The 27,500-nt window shown below is 27.0% G+C and overlaps 2 protein-coding genes across 2 annotated transcripts in view; both read right to left on the reverse strand.

Moving 5' to 3' along the window:
- The window catches only part of Phum_PHUM311500 (sidestep protein, putative), a gene marked incomplete at both ends in the record, with an annotated part of 40,093 nt that extends 32,932 nt beyond the window's left edge, over window positions 1-7,161 (reverse strand). Inside the window, 2 exons of the mRNA XM_002427308.1 lie at window positions 6,752-6,960; window positions 7,061-7,161. Coding sequence (XP_002427353.1) covers window positions 6,752-6,960; window positions 7,061-7,161 — 310 coding nt within the window. The remainder of the gene's footprint in view (window positions 1-6,751; window positions 6,961-7,060) is intronic.
- Window positions 7,162-22,455: 15,294 nt separating this feature from the next.
- Window positions 22,456-23,091, reverse strand: Phum_PHUM311820 (uncharacterized protein; the record flags this gene model as incomplete). Its single annotated transcript, XM_002427309.1, has 3 exons — window positions 22,456-22,504; window positions 22,752-22,881; window positions 23,058-23,091. The coding sequence occupies 3 exons, from the start codon at window positions 23,089-23,091 to the stop codon at window positions 22,456-22,458; spliced, it is 213 nt and encodes a 70-aa protein (XP_002427354.1).
- Between the last annotated feature and the right edge of the window lie 4,409 nt (window positions 23,092-27,500).

Below are 27,500 nucleotides of genomic sequence, written 5' to 3' on the forward strand. Positions count from 1 at the left end.
CAACAAAAAATTTAGGAAAATGAATATTTACGAAAGGAAAGGAAACGAAAGGAAAAAAAAACGATGAGTTATTTTAATTACATTAAAATTTTATTCATTAGAAAATCGATTAATTTAATTCGATAGATCGAACGATCTATCGAATATACGATACGGATTTAAAAAACTTTTTTTTTTTTTATTTCTTTTTAATATTATAATTTAAACAAAGACGGAAGTAAGATGAGAGAACAAAAAAATTCTTTTTTTTTTTTTAATTTAGTTTTTAACGAACGAATTTTTTTCTTTTTTTTTTTTGTAAATATATATAATATATATATAACTGATGAACGGAAGAGAAAAGGAAGTAGATGAGGGATGAATGAATCAACCCCTAGTTCATTAAATTATGCTAATTTCAACCCTTTGGCAATTGGAAATCAAGCTTCCAACTTTTTAAGCAACTCAAAGCAGGAAATTACCAATTTCAATTCCCGACAGTAATTTACAATTTTATCGTGGAAAGAGAGAGAGAGAGAGAGAGAGAATCGCCTTTGCTTTGTCGTCGTAGTAACAAAAAAAAAAATTATCATCATTATTATTATTATTATTATTAATACATTTTTTAATAAATTTTTAACAAAGCGAGAAAATAAAAAAAATGGCCAAAAAATAAAAGAAAAATTTATTTATTTATTAATTTATTTTTTCATTTAAATTTACGTAAGCCATTTTTTTTTCTTTTATCTTCTGCTTTGTAATTTTCGTCTGCTAGATACTTTTTAAAAAAATAATAATAATAATAAAGCGTTCAATTTTTTTTTTTTAAATTAATATTTTAATTTTTTTTTTTTTTTTTTTAGAATTTTTTGAATTCGACGATCGTTCAAACGTGAAAAATCCCCTTCGAAATGCATTAATAATAATAATAATAATAATAATAATAATAATAATAATAATAATAATAATAATAATAATGTAAGGTGGAAAAAAAACAAAATGGCGTCTTGATTTTACATACTTTAAATATGTATTACCGTTCAAAGCCCAAAAAAAAATGAAGACGAAAAAAAAAAAATAACACGATAAATTTTCCGGATCTTACATAAAAAATACGAAAGAAATAAATGAAAAAATTATTATCATCATCATCATCCTCATTATTATTATTATTACTTAACTTTTCCTTTGACTTTCTTTTTTTTCGTTTCTCCATTCCACGGTAAAATTCATTAAAGTTAATTAAAAATTTTAATAGGGGTTTACCTCAAAACTAAAAAAAAAAAAAAACTTTTTTTTTTTAATCTTTTACATTAATTTTTACAATTAGAAAAAAATTTTTTTTTTTACCTGCAACAGGTGGTGAGATCCTTCCTCTCCCCCTCATTTTTTTCTTTATTGATAAAAATATTTTCTTATCATTTTTAAAAATAGGATAAAAGAAAAAAAATTTTTGAAACGGAAAAAAAAGAGGAGCGGAAGGATTAAAAAAAAAAGAAATAAAAAAAAAATGAAAGAAAATAAAATAAAAAATTCGATAATTTTAAATATGAATATAAAAAGGCGGGAAAAGAAAAAATTTATCTCGATTCTGATTGGTCGGATCGTTCCGTCGTCGTAAAAAAAAAAAAAAAAAAAAAAAATTTTTTTTCATTTTAAATGTCATTCGTTACCTACGCAAAGGGAAAACCGATAAATTTTCAGATATTGAACGTTTTTAATTATTTTTTCTTTTCGGCGGGGGGAAAGGAGAAGATGGTAAAAGTGGTGGGGAGGGGTGTGAAAAGTACTTTTTTAAAACTTTTTCAAAAAATTCGTTTCGAATGTTTGAGATTGAGTGAGTGAGAGAGAGAAAGAGAGAGAGAGAGAGAGAGAGAGAGAGAGAGAGAGAGAGAGAGAGAGAGAGAGAGAGATGAAAAAAATGTACAATCGTTAAAAAATTTAGTTATTTATAAAAGATTGTTTTTTTTTTTTCGTTTGTTTGTTTGTCAAAACGTTTCTGGAAATTTTTTTTTTCTCTTCTTCGTAACGATGAGGAAAAAAATACGAATGAAACAAACAATAAACGGAAAATACCTGTCCTCCTTTTTGTTTTTAAAAGGATCAACTTCAAAAACAGATTTTTTTTTACGTTTTTTTTTTTTTTTTTGTTTTTTTTTTTTAAGGTATTCAAAAAGGCAACAGAAACACCGACAACGACAACAACAACAGCAAAGTTGTTGTTGTTTTTTTTATAAAATATTTTAAGTACTCTACTACCGAGTTAATAAATGTCACTTTGACAACGACAAAAAAAAGAAAAAAGGGCTCACTTAAAAGAAATTTGACGCCCTTTTTTTATTTTATTATTATTATTTTATTTTTTTATCGGTTTAAAATTTTTTTTGTTCCTTTTTTTCCTTTTTTCCTCCTTTCCTTTTTTTTTTAGTAAATCGGTCATTAAAAAAAAATTTTTAATTATAAAATAAATAAATAAAACGTACAACGAAAAACATTTCTCATGATTTTTTTTTCCCCCGTAACTTTTCATCATTTCATTTTTATTTCTCTCTTTTTTTTTTTTTAAATTATACGATTAAAAAAAAAGAAAAAGCAGAAGAAAACGATAAGAAAAAAGAAAAAAAGACGGAAAAAGCAGAAGAAAAAAATAAATAAAAAGCAGTAGAAAAAAAAATTTAAAGAATTTTTATTTAATCTTAAATTTATGAGGTTACTTTTATTTTTTTAATTTCGCGGAAAAAGAGAGAATGGGAATGGGGAGGGAGAGGAAGAGAAGGGGAGCGGAAAGGAAAAAGAAAATACTTATAAGGCCCAATAATAATAATAATAATATAAGAGCGGGGAAAAAAATAAAAAGAGAAAAAAAAAATTTTAATTTTATCCGATTTCGTAAACGTGTATTATTGATTCGAATAATTTTTTTTTTTTCTACGAATTTTAACGTCGCGATTTAATAAAATATTGGCACGGAGAAAATCTATGTTAATCCTCTAGCAGACGATAATTTTTTTTTTGAAATTATTTATACGTGATTTATGCTAGATAAAAAAAAAGGGAAAAAAGCAAAAAGAATTTTTTTAAAAATACGCGCTCACGCACGAGATTATGAGAGAAGGAAAAACAAGACTAAACGATCAACCAATCAGTAACGAGATCATTTTTTAATTAAATTTTTTTGATTGGTCGATCGATATACATCGATTATTATTTGAACCAATGAGCGCGGGGAAAACGTTTAAACGTTTATTTATTTATTTTTTTTTTTTACCTTCACGTCTCCCTTTTTTTTTTTTTTATAAAAAAGGGCCCGCCTGGAAAAGTCTGGAAAATTTTTTTTTTGTTATGGAAAAGATTGATCGGAAAATTTAGAGAGAAAACAAATTTTCTTTAAAATTTTTTTTTTTTTAAAAAAAATAAAATAAAAAAGAAATTTCTCTTTTTTCAATGTCGTAGCAATTGAATTGCTTTTCGTCGATTTATCAACTACTGAGGGTTCGAAAAGGTTCCTTTTTCTCTCTCTTTCTCTCTCATTCCTTACATCTCTCTCTCCGTCTTTTTCTAACGCATTTATGCTTATTTATCATTGTGATGATGTCGAATTATTGGGGAGAAACCTGAAAATTTATCAACGTTACAAGATTATACAAGTTAAAGGCCGAATGCGACTCTACGTTTTGAAGAAAAAGGAAAAAAAAAATATATTTCAAAGGAAAATTAAGTAATAAATTTCCTTTTAGAAAAAAAAAATTTTCCGGGTACTCAAGGTCGACGGCATATTTCTTTTATTACGGGTACTTTTTTTTTCTTTTTTTTTATGACGTAAACCAGAAACGTATTCGATATGAAAAAATTACCTTGTACGTTTGTAAAAATCACGACGGTTGCAATAATGTTAAGAAATAAATCTTCAGAAAAATTTTACATTTTTAATATTAATTCCTCGTTACGGTCCTGTTCAATGTAATTGTTAAAAAAAAAAGAAAAAAAAATAATAAATGAAAAAACTTCTCTCGTAATTAATTGTAACGGATTATTACGTTATTAAAAAAAATTACGATATTGTTAAAAAAAAACTCGAACGGATGAGGGGGAAGGAGGAAGGGAAAGAGAGAGAGGGGAAGGTAGAGTTGAAAGGAAAACTGCGGCAAAACTACCCGAAAAATTAACATTTGAAAATACTTAAACGTTCATTTACATTATTCATGTAAAAATTGTTAATTATTCAAAAGTCTAATCTAAAAGTTTTATGTAAATTATTATTATTATTAAAAAAAAAGCAGAAGATAAAAAAATTTTTTTCCTCTGTGAAACTGGAGAAGAGAAAAAGAAAAGAAAAGAAATGAAAAGAATAGGATTTTTTGTTCGTTCGTTCCATAAGAAAGAATGAAAGAATGGAAAAAAAAAAAAATTTTCCAGATCGGAAAATGAAAGAAGCAAAAAAAAAAAAAAACTATAAAAATTATTATTATTATTATTATTATTATTATTATTATTATTATTATTGAAACAAAGGAGGGAAAAAAAAAGAAAACTGGAGAGATTTTTTTTTTTTTTTTTTTGGAGAAAATATTGGATGGTTCAATATTGGTTCAAACACTTAATAATAATAAATTTGATTCCAGGTCCTGAAGGAAAAGGAAAAGGAAAAAAAAAAATTTATCCTTATGCTACTACAACTACTACTGTTGCTGCTGTTGCTACTACTACCCATGACTATTTTTTATTTTTTTTACGATTTTTTTTTTTTCCTTAAGGTAATATTTTTCGGTATTTCTTTTTTTTTTTTTGTTTTAATGGAAGGCGGTGGTGGTGGTGGTGATGGGGGGGATAAATTTTTTTTTCTTCCCCTTTTATAGACATCCCTTTCCGTGTCTTTGAGACTTCTGCCATCTTTCAAATTGTCAATTATTATAAGCCTTTTCGGTTTTTTTTCATTTCCTTCAACCTTTTTTTTTTCATCTACCACGACCGCATTTTTTTTCATCTCCTTTCCTTTCCTTTTTTCTTTTTTCTTCTACTTACTCACGTCGAGAGAAAAATTTTTATAACGTTCTAACTTCAATCCTACTACTACTACGTTTTCGTCGGTTTTTCATTTGTTTTCCTTTTTTCTAATACCACGTTTTTCCCCCCTCATTTTCCTTTCAATTTATTTGCGTGAGATGAACTTTTCTTTTTTTTTTTTTCCCTTCCCTTTTTTGTTTCAAAAGATGAATTACTCTTGTAATTTATCAACCCCATAACCACCACCATCACAAACCTCATTGTTACCACTATTATTATTATTATCATTATCTGGCGAATTTTTTTTAAAAAATTTTTTCTACCCCTCGCAAAAATTATGTTTTTTTTTTTTAATAAAATGTAAATAATACGCGCTTTTAAAACAATGTCATAGAGTAAGAAAATGAAAAGGGGGAGGGGTGAGGTATGAAATGTATTTCCGGTTTTGTTAACACATTTATTACTAATGGCGTTATTATAATCGTTAAAAATAAATTAAATTTAAAAACGCGAAAGTTATGATGATAACAACAACAACAAGTTGAGTATTTAAATTTCAGTTTTTATTTTCAAGTGTCAAAGAAAACGAAAAAGTGAGGGGAGACGGATTGGGAGAAGGAGGAGCAGTAGAGAAAAACCAGTAGTAACCTCCTCCTTCTTCCCCTCCCCCCACGGTAAAATTTTAAAATTTACATAATGTTTACAATTTTTACTTACTCCGAAATAAATATATATTTATATATGAAATGACGTATATGTGATGAAATGAAAAGGGGAACATGTTAAAAGGGTTTAAGAGAGGTGAGGAAGGGGAGAAGAGGGGGCCGCGAAAATTTTATTAAAAAAAAAAAGAAAAAAAGAAAGAAAAGTGAAATTCAACCCTTTGCATTTGACGTTAAAAATTTATTTTTGCTTAAATGCATTTTATTACTTTTAACAAAATCAGCAAATTTTATATATATATATATATATATATATATATATATATATATATATATATATATATATATATATATATATATATATATATATGAATGTATATATATATATATATATATATATGCGTATGTTAAAAGAGAAAATTTTTTTTTTTTTTTTTTTACAAATTGAATTTTCAGTACTTGTCACGCACGAATCGGATTTTAAAGACCTCCCTCCAAAGTTCCCCACAAGCTCCCATTCACTCTAAAAAAAAAAACCCGATCCGCTGCTAAATAAATCGTCCGATTTTGGTGGGACCCCTGGAAAAATTTCACACTGACGAAAGTTTTTTTTAATTTTATTTTTTCATTTAACCTTTTAACCTTTTACACCTGCTCTCTCATGGTCCCTGACATTCTTTTAACTCCCCCCACTCCCCTCAAAAAAAAAAAAATTCTATTACCGATATTATTATTTTTATTTTTTTTTTCGGGAAAAACAGAAAGAGCGAGAGAAAGAAAGAGGAAAAAGATCGGATTTTTTTTTTTTAATTTTTGCGGGGAGAGAAAGTTGGGGGGAAAGAGGGAAAGGGAGGAAAGGGGGAAAGGAAGAGAAGGAGAAGTCAAACGACAGCGGCGATAACATGAAAAACCAATCGATTTTAAATGAAAAAAAAAAAATCTAAATCCAATTAAATATTGGGATTTAATTTTTAATTTTTTTTTTTTTTTTATTTAGGGAACCGAAGTCGATACGAGAGTGAGTGGGGGAAAAATTGGGGGGCGAAGGGGGGGGTGAGAGAGGGGGCGAGAGAAATTCAAAAAAATAAGGTTTAAAAAAAACTTACCGATAACGATTAATTTTAACCTATGATTTTTAGTTTGTGATTTTCTAAAATCAACTCTGCACTTATAATCGCCTTCATCTGATTCTTCGACATTTTCAATGCTTAATGATGCTGGCTCTGTTATTGTTCTAAAATAAGCTCTTTCTTCCAGTAAATCCTTGTCTTTCCAGTGGGTCGCTTGTTCGCTTTGTTTACCTCGGCAGTCGTAGCTGAAACAACAAAAAACTTTTTAATTAAATTTTAACCAAAATTTCTTTCTCTCTCTCACTTTCACTCTCTCTCGCTTCCTCTTTTTACTTTTCCTTTCACTCGGATGGGAAAAAGATTGTTTTTCGGGTCTTTTCATCTCCTTTCCCCTCTTTTATCTCCTCACCCTTACCACTCCCTTCCTCTTTCTTATCCACTTTCATCTTATTTTCCTTAAAGAAGGCCTACCACTCATTGATTCATCCATCGTCCTTATAAATAAATGTTAAATGCTCCTTTCTTCTTCCTCTTCTAAATTTTAATTCAAATTTTTTTTTTAATATTAATAATAATATTATATTAAGAAAATTTACGTTGTTCTCCCCCCCCCCCGGAAAAACGGAGGATATTGAGGGGGATGGAAAAGAGAGATGAGGAAGAAGAAAAATTCGACAGCAAACAAAAAAAAAAAAAAAACGAACGAACGAACGAATAAAAAATTTATGTGTTGTCAATCAATCGAAACGATTATTTATTTATTTATTTTTTTATATTCACCGATATTGTAAAACGTTCGACAGGTTAAAAAAATAAACCGGAAACGGAAATTGTTATCTAATAATAATAATAATAATAAAAATGTAAATAATAATAAAAAATAAATAAATTTTTACAATAATTTGAATTTTTCTTTCTCCGCGATTTTATACGAAAAAAAAAAAAAAAAACGAAAGAAGAAAAAGAAAGAGGGGGAGAGGGAAGAGAGAGAGAGGAAAAAGAGAGGGGAGAAAAGAAAAGCTCATTTACAAAATAGTTTTCCGATTTTAACCGCCGATTTTTTTTTTTTTTATATATTATTTTACGAGTTTTTTTTTCAAAAATAGAATAACATAAATAAAAAGGAAATAGAAAATGGCAGAGAAAACGACAGACGAAAAGAAAATGGAGGATAAAGATAAAAAAAAGAAAAAGATATAAAAATGAAAAAGGAAAAAAAACGGAAGAAAAACGAAAGAAAAAAAAAATAGAAAAAGAAGAAAAAGTCGAGTAAGAAGACATTTTTCATTAAATTTACTACATTCGAATTATTATTATTATTATTATTTTTCAATATCTGTAACGTTCCATTTATTTATTTATTTTATTTTTTTTCTTTTTTTCCTATTTTCCTTTTTTTCCTTTTTTTTTTCGTATCGATGAAAGAATTAAATAAATGTAAAGGAAAAATCGATTGGAATCGAATCGATTTTCTTGTCGGGAAAATAAAAAAAAAAATTTACACACGCACGCGTTCGCAAACTTAGTCAGGCAGGCACGAACGCAGGCACGCAGACACGCACGCACGCGTTTGTTACATACATAATAAATGTATTTGTAATGTTTAAAAATAAAAATTATGTACAAAAATAACACACACACGCAATCTTCCGCGTCTCAAAGTTTTTCTTAAAGAAACAAAAAGTTTTCATTATTATTAAACAATTGAATGGAATGATAAGTTAAGTTAACAAAACACGAACGTATATTTTTTTTTGTTAAAAAAAAAAAAAAAGAAAGGAAATCGTTAATTCAGATTTTTTATTAAATAGAAAGAGAATGAAAGAGAGAGAGAGAGAATGAAACGAAGATAATTTTGAAAATTGTATTAAAGTGGAAAAAAAAGAGACCAAGAGAATTTGGGAAAGGAGAGAAAGTTTACAGAGAAAATATTGAAAAAATGTGAAATGAAACGAAAAAGGGAAGACAGAGAGAGAGAGCGAGGGAAGAGGAACAAGAAGATGAAAGAAAGAGAAAAATAGGAAGAAGAGAAAACGAAAATATACCAAATGAAATGAGAAAGGGAGAAAGAAAGAGTGGAAGACAGGTAAAAGGTAAGGAAATAAAAAGAGAGAGAATGTATGAAAAGGAAGAGAGAGAGAGGAGTCTAGAAAGGAAAGTAAAACCACGAAGGTTTTAAAAAATTATGAAATGAAGCGAGGAAGGTCGAAACACACAAACAGGAAGAGAGAAAGAGTGAGAGTGAGTTAAGAAGAAAAAAGAGAAGGATAGAAAGAGAGAAAGGGAGACAAGAAGAAGAAAGAAAGAGAAAATATACCTAAAAAAATGTAGAAGGGAAAAAGACAGTAAGAAAATAGAAAGAGTGAAGAGAGGTAAGGAAAGATAGAACGATAATATGCAAAGAAAACAGAGAAAAATATGTAAGGAAAACGAGAGAGGGATAAAAAGAAAGAGAAATTAAGGAAAAAGAAGGAGAGAGAAAGAGGAAGAGAGGGAGAGGAGTCTAGAAAGGAAAGTAAAAGTGAGAAGGTTTTAAAAAAATTATGAAATGAAGCGAGGAAGGTCGAAACAGACAAACAGGGAGAGAGAACGAGAGAGAGAGAGAAAGGGGGGGGGGTTAAGAAGAAATGAGAGAGCAAGAGAGGGAGGAAAAGAGAGAGGGGAAGAGAGAACGTAAGAAAAAAAATTTTTTTTTTTTGTAACCTGTGAAATTTGTTTTTCGAGAACAAAAAAAAAAAAAGAAAAAAAAAATAATAAGAAAAGTTTGATGAAAGACACGAAACGTTTTTTGTCGTGTCTTTAGACATTCTGGAACGGCCATTAAGGTGTTTCCTTGACATCTGTTTCTTATTGTTTCTTCCAAGACGATAATTTTACTGTTAAAAACGATAAACGACCCTCTTTTCTTTTTAATTTCTTCTCTTTTTTTTCAAACAAACAAACAAACAAACAACTTTTTACGTTTGTTATTGTCTTTAAATTATCTTTTTATAACTTTTTTTTTCTTTTTTTTTCCCTCTTCTTACAAAATTTCAAAACTTTTCTTTTTGTGGAAAATTTTTTTTTGTCGCAAAAACGACAAAAGAAAATTGTCGTAGGTCAGATTGCCCGCTTAGAGAAAAAAAAAAATTTCTTCCTTCCCCGTACGATTTTTTAAATAATAAATATACCGAAAACGGAAATAGAAAAATTCATTTTTGAAAATAATAGCAGAAAAATAAAAATTATCTTAACGACGTCGTCTGCTATTTTTTTTTACTCGACGATGTTTGTTTGAAAAAAAAAAAAAAAAAACGATCGTGAAATTTTCCAAAAATTAATTTTTTTTTGTTGATTATAAAAAACGAAAATTATTATTATTATTATTATTATTATTATTATTATTATTAATTTTTTCGCGCGTAAATATTTTTTTTTAAATTTTCTTCCTCTCTCTCTCTCTCTCTCTCTTTCTTGCTTATTCGAGAAAAAAAAAAAAAATTGATCAACAACGAAAACTATTTTACGCTTTATTAATGTCGCGAAATTGTCATTTTCTGGAAAAGAAGAAGAAGAAGAAGAAAAAGCAGAAGGAAAAAAAAGTAATAATAATAATAATAATAATAATAATTTTTGTCGTACTGGAAGGTAAAAAAAAATAAAAAAATAAAAATTGAAATAACTCATGTAAAAAATGAAAAAGAAAATTTATTTTTTTATTCCAGAATGTTATAATAATAATAATCGTCATCATAGCGCGCGACTGGAATTTTTTGTGAAACTGCGACAAAAATTTCTTTTCATTTTGTTTTTTTTTTTTTTTCTTAATTGATAACGTATCGGTGGGTAAAGGGCGGGGGGAAGGAGAAGTTGAAGAGGAGGAAGTGAAAGAAGAGGAATTAAATTCATGAAATTTCAAGTAAAAATCGGAACTTAAATTTTCTTCTTGCGAAATTATTTCGTTTTAACGTTCTTTCAAAAACGTTTAAATTTTTCAAAGAGTTTTCCTTCCCCCTCTCCCTCCCCTCCACGCCTTCCACCCTCTCCCTCATCCGTCACTTCCGATTTACCATCGTTCCTCGCACAAATGTTCCAGTAGCAATTAAGGAAAATTTTAAGCAACGAAATATTTAATAATAATAATAATTCAAACGGAAATGAAAATGAAAGGAAAAAGAAAAAAAATTAAAGGGAAAAAAGGTCGGGAGAGAGGGTAAGAGAGAGAAGGAGGAGGAGAAGAAAGAGAAAGTTAAATTATCTCGTTTTCAAATCAATCATTAAATTTAAAGCACGAATTATTTCAAATGTGTTTTTTTTTTTTTTTAACTTTAATATTTTTTTTTCGTTCCAGAAAAAAAAGGAAAAAATTTCTGGAAATTTCTGGATTTCAATTTTCACAATACAATGCGTCGAACGACCCGTGAAAAAAAATTTTTTTTCTCAAAATTTAAATGAAAAAAAAAAAAAAAAAAAACCTAACCGGAATGGAAAAACGAAAAATTTTTTTTCCCTCTCATTTGTGACGTAATAATATGCGTTACAAAAAAAAAGTGAGGGGAAGGGAAATTCATCATGCAAAAATCCGGTTTCCGGTTTCTGTTTTTTTTTTTTTTAAATCCGGAAATTACCGAGAAATTTTTTTTTTTTATAGGTTTGATTACGTATTTAATTGATGCATTTCCTATTTTGAGGTTTTCCTTATTTCGTTAATTTGAATTTTTAGAAAGGGGGAGGGAAAAGGCGCGAAAATTTTATTTACGTGCAAAAATGACATAATCAACTTCTCATATTCAAAACTCGTGGAATTCTTCTGTATGTTTCCTCCTTTAATAATAATAATAATTATTTTTTCATTCAAATTTGAATTCTTATTCAAATCTTTTCCTTTTTTCCAAACCCTCAATAATAATAATAATAATAATAATAATAATAATAATAATAATAATAATAATAATAATAATAATAATAATAATAATAATAATAATAATAAAAAGACTGTGAAAATTTATTTATTTTTATTTTTTTATTTTATTTTTTCCAGTTTCTAGTTTTGAGTTTATTTTATCGGAGAGTTGAAAATTTTTTCAGGTTAAATAAAAAGAAAGAAAAAAAAAAGAAAAAAAAATTGACAAAACAATAAAACTTCATTTGTTGGAAAGAAAAGAAAAGAAAAGGGGGAAAGAAAATGGGAAAAAGGGAGAAAAAAAAGATGAGGAGAAGGAGAAGGAGGAAAAAAAAAGTTTTTCTCCCAAAAAAAAAAAAAAAAGGAAAAAATTCGAAAAGACGTTTTTTTTCTTTTTTTTTTTTCTTCTCTTTCCAGGAGGAAGCGGAGGAAGAGGCGAAGGAGAGAAAGCAACAAAAAAATAAAAATAAAAAGAAATAAAATAAAAAATAATAAAGAAATAACAAAAAAAAAAAAAAAAACGCGTCATGTGAAGAAACAGATTGTTATATATAAAACGTGATGAGAGTGTTTGATAAAAACTTTTCTTTTTTTTTTGGGGGGGCCTAAATCACTTTTTTTTTTACGTTAAAAATCTTCTTTCGATACTTATATATATATATATTATTTGTAGAACTTTCTAGAAAAAAATTAATAAAATTTTTTTTACAAAAAATAAAAAAAAATCGAGAACGAAAAAAAAAAACGAAAAAAAAACGAAAAAAAAAGGAAAAAATGAATTTTTTAAAGCCGAAGACCTTTTTTAATAAAAAATTTGCATAATGGCGGCAACTGCAAATTGTCGCCCAAAAAAAAAAAAAAATAACTAAATGAAAAGTTAAGTGAATTAAATACGGAAGAGTTGCTGTTACTACCACCTCATTTGAATCTTTTTTTTTTTTTTTTTTTGGATACAACCCGATCCATTTTTTTTCCCCCTTCGAATAATAATAATAATAATAATAATAATAATAATAGAAAATGGCGGAAGAAAGTAAAAAAAAAAGAAAAAAAAAATTTAATGAAATTATTAAATGTCATCAACCTGTCGGATATTTTCATTTCTTTTTGATTTTTTTTTTCTTTTTTTTTTTTGTTTTTTGTTTTTTATTTGACAGTTTAAGCTCGAAATAAATAATTAAAATGATTTAATTTTTTTTTTTGTTTTTGTGTCTTTGTCGTCCGACGCCATTTTTATACGATTAAAATTAATTATGTTCGTATGACGTGATGAGAAAATTTTTTTTCCGAGCGACGGTAGCGACATCGTGTAAAAAATACGAACTATAAAGTATAAGAAAAAATATGATTTGTTTGATGTCGGATAAAATAAACATAAACAAACAAGGGATTCTAATTTTTTGTTATGCACCGGATTTGACGATTCGACACATAAGTTTGATTGATTCAATCCATTGCATTTCCTTATTCCATTCATTTTTACCGAATACCTGAAATGAACGAATTCCAGGTCGTTATCAAACGATGATAATAATAATGATATCAGTGAAAAAAAATGATATCAGTGCTGGACCAAAAGAAAATTTTACGAAAAGTTTTCCGTAGCGCACAAAAAAAAAAGGCCAGAGAAATTATTCAGGTTTGTCCTTTTAAATAAAATTTTCCAAAGGTCAAAGAAAAAGTTAGTTATTATTATTATTATTATTATTATTATTCAGAGAATAATTTAAATAAATAAATAAATAATAATAATAATAATAATTATAATAATTAATCAGTTTTATGTAGGGTCAGGTTGTAGTAGGACGGCAAAAAAAAAATTTTTTATCATTTTGGTAAAACGAAATAAAATTTATCTAAAAATCTTACGGTCGTGGCAATAGAAACTTATTATTATTATTATTATTATCATTTTGAAAATAATTAATTTAATTTTTGCTTTAATTAAAAACAAAAAAAAAACATGAAAATAATAATAATAATAGTACGAAAAAACGAAAAATAAAAATAAAAATAAAAAATTTTTTTTTTCTTTACATTTTATTCTCGTTTCCTTTTTTTTTTTTTTTTATTTCCGCCACGCCGCCACCACCACCTTCTTTACCTTCTTCCTACCCCCCCCTCGCACAACAACTCCCACAAAACAAAAGAAAAGAATTAAAAAAAAAAACGGGATAATAATTGTTAGAAAAATAAAATATAAAAAAAAAAATAATAATTTTTTTTTCCTCTTTTTTTTTCTCCAGTAATTGTATTTTGTTTTCCGAAATGAAATCTGGAGTCGATAATAATAATAATAATAATAATAATAATAATAATAATAGGAATACAAACGTACGAACGAACAAACAAACGGTAAAAAAAAAAAAAAAATTTCTCCAGGAAAGATCGATGACGAATTAAAAAAAGTTTTTTTTTTTTTTATTATAAAAAAACTTTTTCTCCAGTATCAATTATTACGACCGGAGGCGATTTCAAATTTTTCATTTGTCATCATTATTATCATTATTATTATTATTATCATTATCATTATTATTATTATTATTATTGTTACTAAGGGTAAAACAAAAGAAATTTATTATAATCGAATATTATTAAATTATTTGTCAGTCGTTCGTTACAAATTTCATTCCGGGATCCAATTTTTCGGAAAAATGAATGAACGAACGGAATGAAAAAAATTCAATTCTAATGAATTGGGAGAAGTGGGAGAGAGGAGGGGGCGGTAGAAAGGGAGGGGAGGAAACAAAGAAAAAAGAGATGTAAAAAAAAAAAGGAAAGAAGGGAAGGAAAAAAGAATGAGAAGAAAGAAAATTAATGTTTAACCATTTTATAGAAGCAGAAGACATTTAAAACCTTAAAACTGGAGATTTAATTTTAACCCTAAAAAGGTTGAGGTTCGTTCGTGAATTTTAAATGTTGTGACCGAAAATTCGGCTAAAGAAAATTTAAAGGCTTTTCCCCCTCCCCTCCCTTCCGGTTTTCCTTTGATTTTTTTTTTGTATTCCCCCTTCTTTCCCTCTTCTTCCCCCTCTCATCGTAAGACGGACAACGACGAGGACAACGACGACAAACCGCAGATGTTTTAAAATACCATGAATTTTCATTTTTAATGTTGGCAACACTGAATTATTATATTATTATAAAAAAAATGAATTTTTTTTTTTTAGTAAATTGCAATCGAGATTGAAATTGTGAGTGAATTACTTCTCGAAAGTTAAGTAACAAAAAAATAAAAAATAAAAAAATTTCTTCTCCTTATTTTTTTACTTCCACGAAACTTTTTTTTTTTTCTTTTTTAAATAATTAAATAATTTATTTTATCGTGTAATTAAAATTCTAAACGTTTGCAAGAAGAAAAGGAAAAAAAAAAAATTTATATTATTATTTTTTGTAACTAAACATTTCGTTATGCGTGTTTTCCTTTTTTTTTTTTTATATTAAAATCATCGTTTAAATCACTTCCTCCTTTTAATTTTTTCCTTTTCTTCTTCTTTTCCTTTACCTTTTAATGTTATTCGTTTTATTTTTCTTTTCCTTTTTCCTTCTTCTTCTTTTCCTTTTTCCTTTTTTTTTTTACTTCTTCAATTTCATTCTTTTTTTTTTTTTTAATTACTTTTAAGTAAAACAAAAGATTCGCGTCATTTGCTTTGGTAAATTGGAATCTTTCTGCTTCCACGATTTTTTGTTATATTTAACATTGACGCATAAACTTTTTTTTTTCTTTTCATCTCTCTCTCTCTCTTTTTTTTATAAATCTTTCGTGATTGAGGAAAAATCTCGGATGAATTTTAAATAAAAAAATTAAAAAGAAATTTTTTTATTTTTTTTTTTTACGTCGAATTAAAATGTCTGCTCCCACGTTTTTTAGTTTTGATAAATTTTTTTTTGTTTTTTTATTAGTTTTGAGTTTGTAATATTTGAATACAAACTAAAAATTTTTTCCTGAAAAAATAAATAAACAAGGTGAGTTTGTCGATTGGAAAAAAAAACAAAAAACGTGGCAGTAACCGTAATAGTTATCATTTATCGATGCCGATTGTATTAAAATATAATTTAACGAATGAAACAAAACTTGGAATTACGAAACTGTTAGTTGTTCTATTAGGAAACTCTTAAGTTTTATTTTGTCGAATTACAACAACATTAACAACGACAACAACAACAGCAACAACAACAACCGAAACAACAAAATCAGCAACAACATTAACATCAACGCCGAAAACCATAATAACAGGAAACAACAAAAGGAGCATTAACATCAATATCAACAAAAACATCAACAACGACAACAACAAAAACAACAACAACAACAACATCAACAACCACAGCAACAACGCAGCATAAAATTTATTAAAAAAGAAAAACAAATTTAAAATAAATTTTCTTTTTTATCAAGAATCTCTCGACTCAAAAATTTTTTAAATAAATATTTGATAAAAAAAAAAAAACTTTCCGACTGGAAAAAAAAAGAACGATGACGATAATAATAATAATAATAACAATAATAATAAATTAAATTTGTACAAAAGGAAAAAGAAAAACGAAAAAAAAAGAGTAAAGAAATGACAAACAAACAAACAAACGAACTAAATTTCGATAAAGTTAACATTCCGTTCGCATTTTTTTTTTTTTAATCCGTTCTCTTTCGTTCGTTTGTACGTTTGTCGCAGTCGAACAATCATCCACACAAAAAAATCGGACAAATTCAAATTTCAAAATTTAAAAAAAAAAAAAAAATAATGATAATAAACAACAAAAACACGTCGTCTACGTCACACACACACACACACACGCATAGACGCATCATCATCATCATCAACTCTCGTCAAATTTGTCTCGCTAATTAATTATCATCATTATTATTATCATTATTATCATTATTATTGTTTTATTACCCCGAATAAAATTTCATTTTTTTTTGCATCTTCTGCTTTTTTTTTTTCCTTTGGATTTTTTTTTTCTTTTTTTCTCCGTCGTTAAATCAACAAGAAAGAAAAAGAAAGAAAATAAAAAAAAAAAAAAAATTTAGTGAAAATTGAAATTTTGATTTAAAAAAAAAAGGAAAAAAAATTTTTTTTGTGTGACGTCATAATTTATTACGACCAAAATTGAAAATTAACATTTTTCATTTTACGTATATGTATATTTATTACGTCATATTTGCTTACGTCATACATATATATTTTTTGTTTATTTATCGGAGTAATAATAAATTTAAAATATTTTTTTTTCTTCCCCGACTTCCCTCTCTCTTCCTTTGAGTTACGAAAATTATTTTAATTATTATTATTATTTTCTTAACAGTCTCTGGGGATTACGTGAATGATAATAATTTCTTATCTCTCTTTCTCTCTCTCGATTATTATTATTATTTTTTTTTTATTTGATTAAATTACTGGAAAGGTTTTTTTTTTTTTTATTTCTTTCATTTTTGATGACGTTTTCCATGAATTTGAAATTTTCAAAAAAGAAGAAAAATTAATAATAATAATGATAAGGATAATAATAATAATAATAATAATAATAATAATAATAATAATAATAATAATAATAATAATAATAATAATAATAATAATAATGTTTTCATAACTCTTTTTTTTTTTAATAAACTACTTAAAATTAATTTTCGAGACAATTTAAATAAAAAAAGAGAAGAAGAAGAGGAATTTATTCGATAAAATATTTTTTTTTTCTTTTTTAATAGAAGAAAGAGATAGAAAGAGAAAGAGTGAGTGAGAGAGAAAAAAGAAAGAAAGAAAGAAAAAATAATAATAATAATGAAAGAATTTTTTTTTTCTGCTTCCACTTTTTTTTTTTTTTTTTTTTTTTTAAAATTCATTATTACAGGGGCGAATCGAGTTTTTTTTTTCCTTTAATTTTGGTTTATAAGAAATCGTTTATTTTTATCTTTCTCTCTCTCTCTTTTTCCCTCCTTCTCTTCTATATTTTGCTTTTTTCTAAATTTTTTTTTCTCATTTTTTTTTCTCTCTTACTATCTTATTTGCTTTCTTTTTTTTCTCTCCCTCTCTCTTTCCCTTAATTTCTTCCGTTTTCTCTTTTTTTTCCCTTTCTCTCTCTCTCTCTTTTATCTTTTACTTTTTCCTAAATTATTTTATTATTATTATTTTTTCTTTCTCTCATCATCTCATTATCTTTCCTTTTTTTCTCGCTCTTTCTCTCTCTCTCTCTCTCATTTTCCGTCTGCTTTTTACTATATTATTATTTTTCATTTGTCTTTTTTCTCTTGTCTCTTTCTCAATTTCTTTTCTTTCTTTCTCTCGTCCCGTTTTTTCTCTCACTTTTTGATTTTCTCTTTCATGTTTTTATCATTCACTCTCTCTCTTTCTTTCTGCCCCTTTCTTCGAGACAATTAATTTTTAAAAATTATTCAAATGTAAAATAACCAAAAAAGTTTTTTGTTTAAAAAAATTATTATTATCATTATTATTACAGACCCCAGAAAAATACAAGAAATCGGAGTAAAGTAAATTTTTTTTTTTTTTTATAAAAGCGATGAAATTTTTTCATTTTTCATTTTTTTCCGTATCGTATTTTCTTTTCTTTCGTGGAATTAGACGATTTAAAAAGTCGTAAGAAAAAAAAGTATTTTTTTTTTTTTTCATAACAAAACGTGTTTTATACATATCATTTTCGTAAAAAAAAAAAAACCAAAGTTTTCCCATTTACTCTCTCTCTCTCTTTTTTGATCTCTCCCCATCATTTCACTTTTTCTTTTGTTAATAATAAAAAAAAAAAATTGAAATATTTTCCGTTTTTATTTAGTATTTAGATAAAATTTTATGTAAATCTCGAGATGACGTCATTTCTGTTTTTTTTTTAATTTGTATGAATTTAATATTATTATTATTATTATTAACAATAAAAAAATAAAAAATTTGTTTAAACGTTTTTCGCGACCCCCAACACTCACGTGACGTAAAATTTAAAAAAAAAAAATGGAATAAAACAAGAAAAAAAAAACTAAAACGATCGTCCTCGTCGTCGTCGTCGTCGTGAAAATAGGTGAGAGAGAAAGAGAGAGAGAGAGACAGAGATAGAAGAAAAAATCATCATCATCGCAACAGGGGGGGATTTTCGATGAATGAATTAACAAAAAACCTATTTCCACGACTCGTGCTGAGTTTGACGTTGTCAGGGATGCATAGAGAGAGAGAGAAAAAAAGGGGGAGGAGAGGAGATGAAGTCTGGAGAACGGGAAAAATGGGGAGTAACGTGAAAATTATAGGGTTTTAAAATAAATTCAATGCTATAACTTTTAAAAAACTTTTACGAACCTTTTTTTTTTGTTTTTGTTCTCCCCTTCCTCTCCCCCCAAGAAAACTCATTTGACGCCGTACCGCTTTCACCCTTGCTTTTGACCTCTCCCTCCCCCTCGTATTTTACTCTTGCCTCATCGCACTTCCCCCCTCAAAAAAAAAAAATTATAACTTTATCAAACTTTAAATTATGTGCATAAAATATTATTTTTCCAGTCGGGGAGACGAGAGAGAGAGAGAGAGAAAATGACGGGATAGCGAAAAGAACGAGAGAAAAAAGAAGAGGCAAAGAAACGGAAAACAAGAGAGAGAGAGAAAGAGAAAGATAGAAAAAACGAAAAAGCAGAGACAAAATGAAAGAGAGAGAGAGAGAGAGAGAGAGAGAGAGAGAGAATGGAGGGGGGTGGCGGTCATGATGAAAAATTGAATTTATAACGGAAAATTTTCCATTTTTTTTTCAAACGATAATAATAATAATAATAATACGAAAAAAAAACAATTTGAATCTTACCTGAAAGCCGGAATCGTTATTTAAAAAAAAAAAAAAAATTGGGAGGAAGGGGAGGAAAGGGTAAGGAGAGAAAGAAAATAATAATAAAATATCTTAATCCGACCCTGAAATTGTTGAAAAATAATTTTACATTTTTTTTTTTGTAAAAAAGAAAAAAAATTTAATTAATCGCATCACTGCCGAGTTAATAAATTACATTTTTTTTTTATTTTATTATTTGAATACATAAAAAAAAAAAAAAAAAAAACGTGGAAGAAGAAAACGGATAAGAAAAGCGTGGTGGTAATGGGGGAGGGAGGAGGCGAGGAGAGGAGAGTCGCGAGATGCAAAACACTCGAATAAAAAAATAAAATACAATTACAGGTTGAAAACTTTTGAAGAAAAAAAAAATCTTAAATTTACATTTTTCGCTTAGCGAAGATCATAAATGGATTTTTTTTTTTTTAAAATTTATTTTTAAGTCGATAGAATAGAAAAGAAAAAAAATGGCGACAATAGAAATTTTTTTTCTTCTGCTACTGGAAAATAAAAAACGTTAAAATTGCGTGTGTGTGTATGAATGTATACCTGATTCATTCGAACGAACCTTTTTTTTTTTTTTTTTTTACTTTTAAACATTTTCGATTTTCCAATCGTTTTCTATGATATTCTTTCTCTCTCTTCCTTTCTATCCCTCTCTTTCTCTCATTCTTTCTTTAAAAAAAGAAGCCGCCTTTTTTAAACTTGGAACCTTTTAAAATTCTTTTTCAGTTCTTTAACATTCCCCAGAGGCGAACTCGCTGATTTATTTTTAACTTTCCGAAGAATTTTTAAAAAAATAGGTTTTTTTCCTTTTTCCTCTTTTTCTTCTTTTTTCTACCCTTTTAATTTTCGACATCTTTCTTCCTTCTTCTTCTTCTTTTTCCTTTTATTTAAAATCACTCTAGGATAAAAAAAACGGCAGCAGCAACAACAAAAACAAAATTTACCCTCGTACCGACGAAAAAAAAGTTTTCGCCTCTATTAATAAATATTTAATTAATTAATTTTTTTTTTTTACGGTTGGTTGGTAACACTGTTTAAATTGTTTTTTTTCTCTTACGAAATTAATTAACGCCCCTTTCCCCTCCTCCTCCTTTTTTTCTTTTTTTAAATAAAATATTTTATTAATTTAAAAAAAAAAAATTGTGTTGCGTGTTGTGTTATTATTTTTGTTATTATTATTATTATTTCTTTAAAACCTTAAAAGAATGAGAGACAGAAAGAGGGAGAGAGAGAGAGAAGAGAGAGTGTGAAAGAAAAAAAAAGGGAGAGAAAGAAATAAATGAAAAGAAAATGAAAGAAAGGTTGAAAGAAACAAAAATTTGAGGGAAAAAAATTAGAAAGAAAAAAAAAGAGAAAGAGAGAGAACGATACATTCTAAGGGAAAAAGAGAAAAAGAGAGAGAGAGAAAACGATAGAGTCAAAGGTAATAAGTGAAAGAGAGGAAACAAAAAGAGTGTAAATAGGGGAAAATTGGAGTAGAAAAAATAAAAAAAAGAGAAATTAAAAAGGAAAATTGATAGAAAGAAAAGGGGATGAAAAAAAGAAAGAGAAAGAAAGAGAGGAAGCAGAGAGAGTCTGAAAGTGGAAAAAAAAGTAGCAAGACAAAAAAAAGAAAAAAAAGACACTCAAAAAAGTGAAAAATAAAAAGAAAAAGGAAAAATAAAAAAAAAAAAAGAAAAAGAAAAAATTACGTAACATTTATAAAGAAAAAAAAAAAAATAATAATAAAAGGAAAGATAAAAAAGGAAAGAAAATGAAAACTAATTGCTGATCCTTTTAAATGTGAAAAATGAGAATGGGTGGAAAGGAGGGAAACAAAAAAAAGAAAATTTTTTTGATTACCGGAAAGAGTTGCCATCAACTTGTCATAGTAATCAAATGAAGTGAATAAAAAAAAAAAAAGTGAAAAAGTAATTTTATCAAAGGAAAAAAAACTCAAAGGAAAAATTTTTTTTTAGAAAAAAAAAACCCTCCGGCGTATTTTTCCCCTCCTTCTCCTCCTCCGCCTCCTTTTTTTTCAATTCCGAAACTTTTTAACCGACCCTTTCCTCCCCTTTCGACTTTTCCCTTTTTTTTCCCGGTCCTCTCTCTCCCCCCCAAAAAAAAAAAACTTTTCACACGACAATTTTCACGATTTCTCTATCTCTCTCTTTTTTTCTCCCTCTCTGTTAACTCTCCATAAACTTTCTTTTTAGCAAAATCTTTTCCATTTTTCCTTTTATCCGATTTGGAAAAATCTAGAAAAAAAAAAAAATCACATCCGGTAAAAAAAAAATAACGAACACTTTTATACGCGTTCACGTACTCGATTTCCCCCCCCCCTCCTTACACTAAAATCTACATTTCAAAAATTTAAACGTTGCCAACATTACACACACACAAAAAAAAAAACTTTTAACATTTTCCTTTTTAACCTTTACCATTGAATTTTAAAAGGAAAAAATCATTAAATCGGGGTGTTCGAAAGAGTTTGACGTGAAAACGAGTTGAAAGCTTTATCACCCTAAATCCCGATTATTTTCCCACCCTCTCCCCCCCCAAAAAAAACAGTGCTACCAACAGCATTTCCTTTATTTAATCTTTAAAAAAACAATTTATTATTTTCGGTCATTTTTTTGGAAATTCGTCGCCATTTTGAAAAAAAAAAAATTAAATCGCGAGATTCAGGTGTTATTTTTTCTTTTCAACTTTTACTTCCGCCATTTTCATCTTTAACCTTTAACCTTTCTCTTACTTTTTACTCGTACCAACCCACCAAAAAAAAAAAAAAAAAAAACAAAAAATGATTGCGACTTTAAATAAAAGTAAAAATAAAAAAAAATAAAATAAAAAAATTTTCCACACACGATTCGTATTAAGAAGACGTCGACGTCGACGTCGTAGTCGCGAGCAGGGTAGGAGTAAGGATAGGAAAAGGTGTAAAAAAATAAAAAAAATAAAACATGTTTATGCTTTCAGGTTTTTTTGAATAATTTAATAGTAAAAATGGGTGTTAAACAAAAAATAAATGACTCGCAATGGAAAAAAAAAAGGAAAAAGTAACTCAATTTAAAAATGTTTTTTTTAGAAAAAGTTTTTGAGTGTGTTTTAAACTGAGCTTGAGATAAAGAGAAAAAAAATGAGGCAGAAAAAGAGAGAGAGAGAGAGAGATAAACGAAATGAGAAAAAAAAGTAAGGATTAACTTTAACCGAAGAGAAGAAAAGTAAAAAAAAAAAAAAAAAAAAAATTTAAATACAATTTAGAAAAAGCGAGGTATAAACCTTTGTCGTTTTTTTTTTCTTTTGTAATTACTCACACGGAAAAGGTTAGAAAAGGTTAAAAAAAGGTCATAAACTTACCTGTATATTGGAGTCATTTCATCTTTGTACCAAACGACTAATATAACCGAATCGCCTTTTACCGATGACGTTATATCGCAGGGTAAAAGCGCCGTTTGTTTTAAAACCGCGTGTACTTCTTTAACCAATGCTGAAAATAAAAAAAAATTCATTCAAATTAATCCCACGATTACTATTATTATTATTAAACGTCAATAACTTGCGTTGGGCGGAGAGAGGGAGGGGAGGGGGAAAAACGAAATGAAAAAATATTGGAGTAGTAAAGTAAAAGGAATAAAGATAAAAATGTTGTTTCTTAAAGGAAACCCAATTTTTCATAAAAAGAAAATGAAAATGGCATCGTTGAGTTTTCCAGTCTGAATATGTCAGCGGATATGTAAAAAAAAAGGGTAAAAAAAAGGGTAAAAAAAAAAGAAAGGAAAAGAAAAAAAAGGAAAATTTTCGAATTGTAAAATCTGACAGAAAGAGCAGAAAATGAAAAACGGAGAAACTGTGTGTAAAAATAAAATTTTTTTTCCCACCGTACAATATACATAATAATAATGGTGATTTTTTTTTGCGATATGAAAAACAACGACGTTGAAATTATCAACTATTTCCGGTTTTTTTTTTTTTTTTTAAATTTTTCTTACCAGTCGCGATGTAAAAACAACAACAACGAGCAAATTGCAACGCATTTATGTAACGCAAAATGTATTTTTTAAAATTTTAAGGAAAGAGAAGGGGAAAAAAATCACAATTTTTTAATAATAATAATAATAATAAATTCTTCTTTTACACTCAGCCAGACGAAATAATAATAATAATAATAATAATAATAAACCGTTGAAATCATAAGACGTGCATGTTTGGAAAAAGAAAAAAAAGGAAAATGAAAAATGAATAAGAAATTCTTCAAATTGCATTTCCCGAAAAAGTTCTAGAAAATTTCCATCGTAAATATCCGGACGAATCGCATAAACAAAACGAAAACAGAAATTATTATCATCATCATCATCACCATTATTATTATTATGATTTACGTTCGGGTCGATAAATCAAAGACTTTAAAAAAGAATATTTAAATTTGAACTCAAAGAACATAATAATAATAATAATAATAATAATAATAATAATAATAATAATAATAATCGAGAAATCGTTTGAGAATGTTAAAACATAAAATAATGTTTGTTGCGACAACCAACCGCTCGTGGTGTGTTTAAATAAAATTTAATATTCCATACGACGTCTCGTTAAAAAAATATAAACGATAATAATAATAATAATAATAATAATAATAATAATAATAATAATAATAATAATAATAATAATAATAATAATAATACGAATATGACGTTGATAATAATAATAAGTAAACTTTTAATCCTCCCCGCCGCCGCACGTAACGAACACGATTTTTAAAATCCATTTTTCCACCTTCCCCTTCATTATTATTATTATTTTTATTATGAATAAAATCAATAGAGAATTAATAATTTTTTATTTTAATAAGTTTTGTATTATTATTATTAATTGATTTGTTTAAATAAATAAATAAATTCTATAACGTTATTAAACTCATTAACAATTATTTTAATAATAAAAAAAAAATATTTATTAATAAAAAAGGAAGGTTTTTAATAAGAATAATTTTAAAAAAAAGGAAAATAATAATAATAATAATAATAATAATAATAATAATAATAAAATCTTGCTTTTTTATTTTTATTTATTGATTTATCGATTTTTATTTATTTATTTATTTTTTCCAATTTATTTTTAATTTTTAATTTTTTTTTTTTTCAACCGCGATAAATAATTTTTTTCCTTCTTTCCCTTCCCCTCTTCCCTCTTTTTTCCCTCTCTCCCGCTTCTTATCTTAAATAGATTTTCGATATTTAATAAAATAAAATAATAATGATGATGATGAAAAATTCGTAGTAGTAGTTGTAGTTGTAGTAGTTTGAAGTGTAAGAAAAATAATTAAATAAAACGCGCGTCACGCTCTCGCGTACACGAATAAAATAAAAAATTTATTTTTATTTATTTATTTTGATTGTTGTGTGCGGAATGTGTCTGAATAAAATTAAAAAAATTCAAACTACAAAACGAGAAAACTACAAAACTACAAATCGAAATTACATTTTTGTTGTTGTTGTATTTAATCGAGGATTTTTAAAAGGCGTAACCGAGTAATAACAAATTTATTACTTTAAAAAAATAAAAAATTACGATTTGATACGTGAATGAAAGAAGAAAAAAAAGGGCAAAAAGGGAAACAGAGTGCGTGAGGGGGAGGAAAGCGAATACGTAGAAAAAACGTGTTTTCTCAGGTTGTCAAAAAAATGAGAGAGAAAGAGAGAGAGAGAAAGAAAATGGTAGAGTGGAAAAATAAAACAGAGATAGAGAGAGAAATAGAGAGAAAGAGAAGGACACAGAAATGAGAAGTGAGAGAGAAACAGAGAGAAAGAAAAGAGAAGAAAAGGGAACAGAGACAGAGAGAGAGAGAGAGACAAAGGGGAAAGAAGAGGAAAAAAGAGAAACAAAGAGATAGAAAATGACACAGAAACAGACAGAAAGAGAGAAGCAAAAAAACACAGAGACAGAGAGAAAAGAGAAGGCAAGGGTTAAAAGAGAAACAGTGACAAAGAGAGAGGGGTGGAGGAGGGAATAAGAGAATGTTAATTTGTACAAGTATTCAGCCGTGGGGCAACATTAAACGCACGAACTGAATTGCCAAGGAGGAATCGGGGGATAATTCCTCAGACATTAATAAACTCGTAACCCGAAGGGGGTTTGAATTTTACTTAATCCTACAGGAAAGAAAATTTTTTTTTTTTTTTTTTTACTTCATCGTCACGCGGGAAAATTTAACGTAAAATTTTCAAAATTATAAACAGGGAAAAATCCTTCGATCCTTCGTGTTTAAAATAAATAAATAATATATTTATATATATATATATATTTAATCTTTTTAACCTTTTCATCCTTTTTTCACGTGAAAAAAAAAAAAAAAAAAACTCATGAAAAAAAAAGAGAGAGAGATAATGAGAGAGAGAGAGATAGTTTAATGAGTTTAAAAGCAGAAGATGGATTTTAATAAAGTAAATAATTATGGAAAACTATGAAAAGTTTTTACTTTATTCAAACTTATATCATTTTACGCGTTGTCGTCGAAGTTGTTGTTGTTGTTGTTGTTTGTCGTAGTCATTAAATTTTTATCACCCATACGACTAATTATTTAATCGAATCCTCCGCCATTTTCTTTTTTCAACTATTTGTTGCTCGATCAATCGAGCAACAAAAAAAAAACCGACAAATCACGTGGCAGTAATTTGAAATTCATAATATACAAAAGTCTTTTTTGCACCGGAAATAATGATTACTCGATCGGAAGTTGTATAAAATTTATTAACCGAAAATAATAATAATAATTATAATAATAATAAAATTCTTCGGAAAATAATGATAATGATAATAATAATAATAATAATAATAATAATAATAATAATAATAATAATAATAATAATATAAATTTTTTTTTTTTGAAAATAACGATTCCCGGTGATGATTTCGCATTATCAATAACTGCATTAAATTATTGAAAAACAATCGAAATCGTAGAATGATAATAATGATGATGATGATGATGGAGGTATTGTTGTTATTGTTATTATTATTATTATCGAGCCTTTTCCTTTTTGAGTATGATAAGATTAGAGTACTTAAAACTTTGGCTTTTGTAATTCGTTTCAGAAATTTTCATTTCGAATTTTTCTTTTTTTACTGTTGGAAAATAGCGCGGGCGTGGGAGCAGACAAACGATCGTTTTCTTCTTCTTCTTCATCTTCTGCTTTTAATTTTAAAATTTCCTTTTTTTTACGAATGATGACCCTTTTTATAATTTGGTAAAAGTTCTCTTCAGCAACAGAAATGATTCGAAATAAAAAAATTTTTTTATTTTCCAGATTTAAATTTTTGCTGTTGCTTGATTGCTGTCGGTAAACATTTTTATTTATACTTTCCTCCTCGTTTGTTTGTTTGTTTGCTTGTTTGTTTTGACATTTTAATAATTTTTCCTTCTTTTCCTTCTTCTTCTTCTTCTTATATCTTTTTAAATCTCCCTAATAAAAAGTTTAATTTTGATACCGACGAGGGTTATTTTATAAAAATAAATTTTTAACGTGTCAATAACAAGCGTATAAGTTGTTTTAGTTTTTCCCCATTCGACTGGACTCTCGAATGACTCACAATAATAATAATAATAATGATGATGATGATGATGATTATAATAATAATATTCGGGGTTTCAAATATTATTTTTAAATGAAGCGAAACGAAAGAAAGTAAATAAAATAATGATGATGGTAGTGATTTTTTTTTTTTTAACAAAATGAATTAGTGGAAAAACGAGGGGGTGGGTAGATTAGGGGATGGTTGAAGACGGAGGGTTGAATATTTTTTTAACTTTTTTTTTTTTTTGAAAAAAAAAGTAAGTATTAAAGTCATTTGACGGAACGTTAGACAATAGAACGAAAAATGAAAGAAAAGGAAAAGGGATCCCGTTTAATGCCCGGGATTACCTACTCAGGAGCCATGATTGATGCTTTTCTCTCTCTTTATTCTATTCAACTGATTTTGATTACAAAATAAAAAGTGGGGAGAGGGGGAGAGAGAGAAAGAAAAAAAAAAAACTTTTCATTTTATCAATTTTTCTCATAATAAATCATAAAGAAAAAGGTTTGAGTGGCATTTTTTTTTTATTTT

This window comes from Pediculus humanus, genomic scaffold (assembly GCF_000006295.1).
Source record: "Pediculus humanus corporis 1103172107716 genomic scaffold, whole genome shotgun sequence".
NCBI classification, from domain to species: domain Eukaryota; kingdom Metazoa; phylum Arthropoda; class Insecta; order Psocodea; family Pediculidae; genus Pediculus; species Pediculus humanus.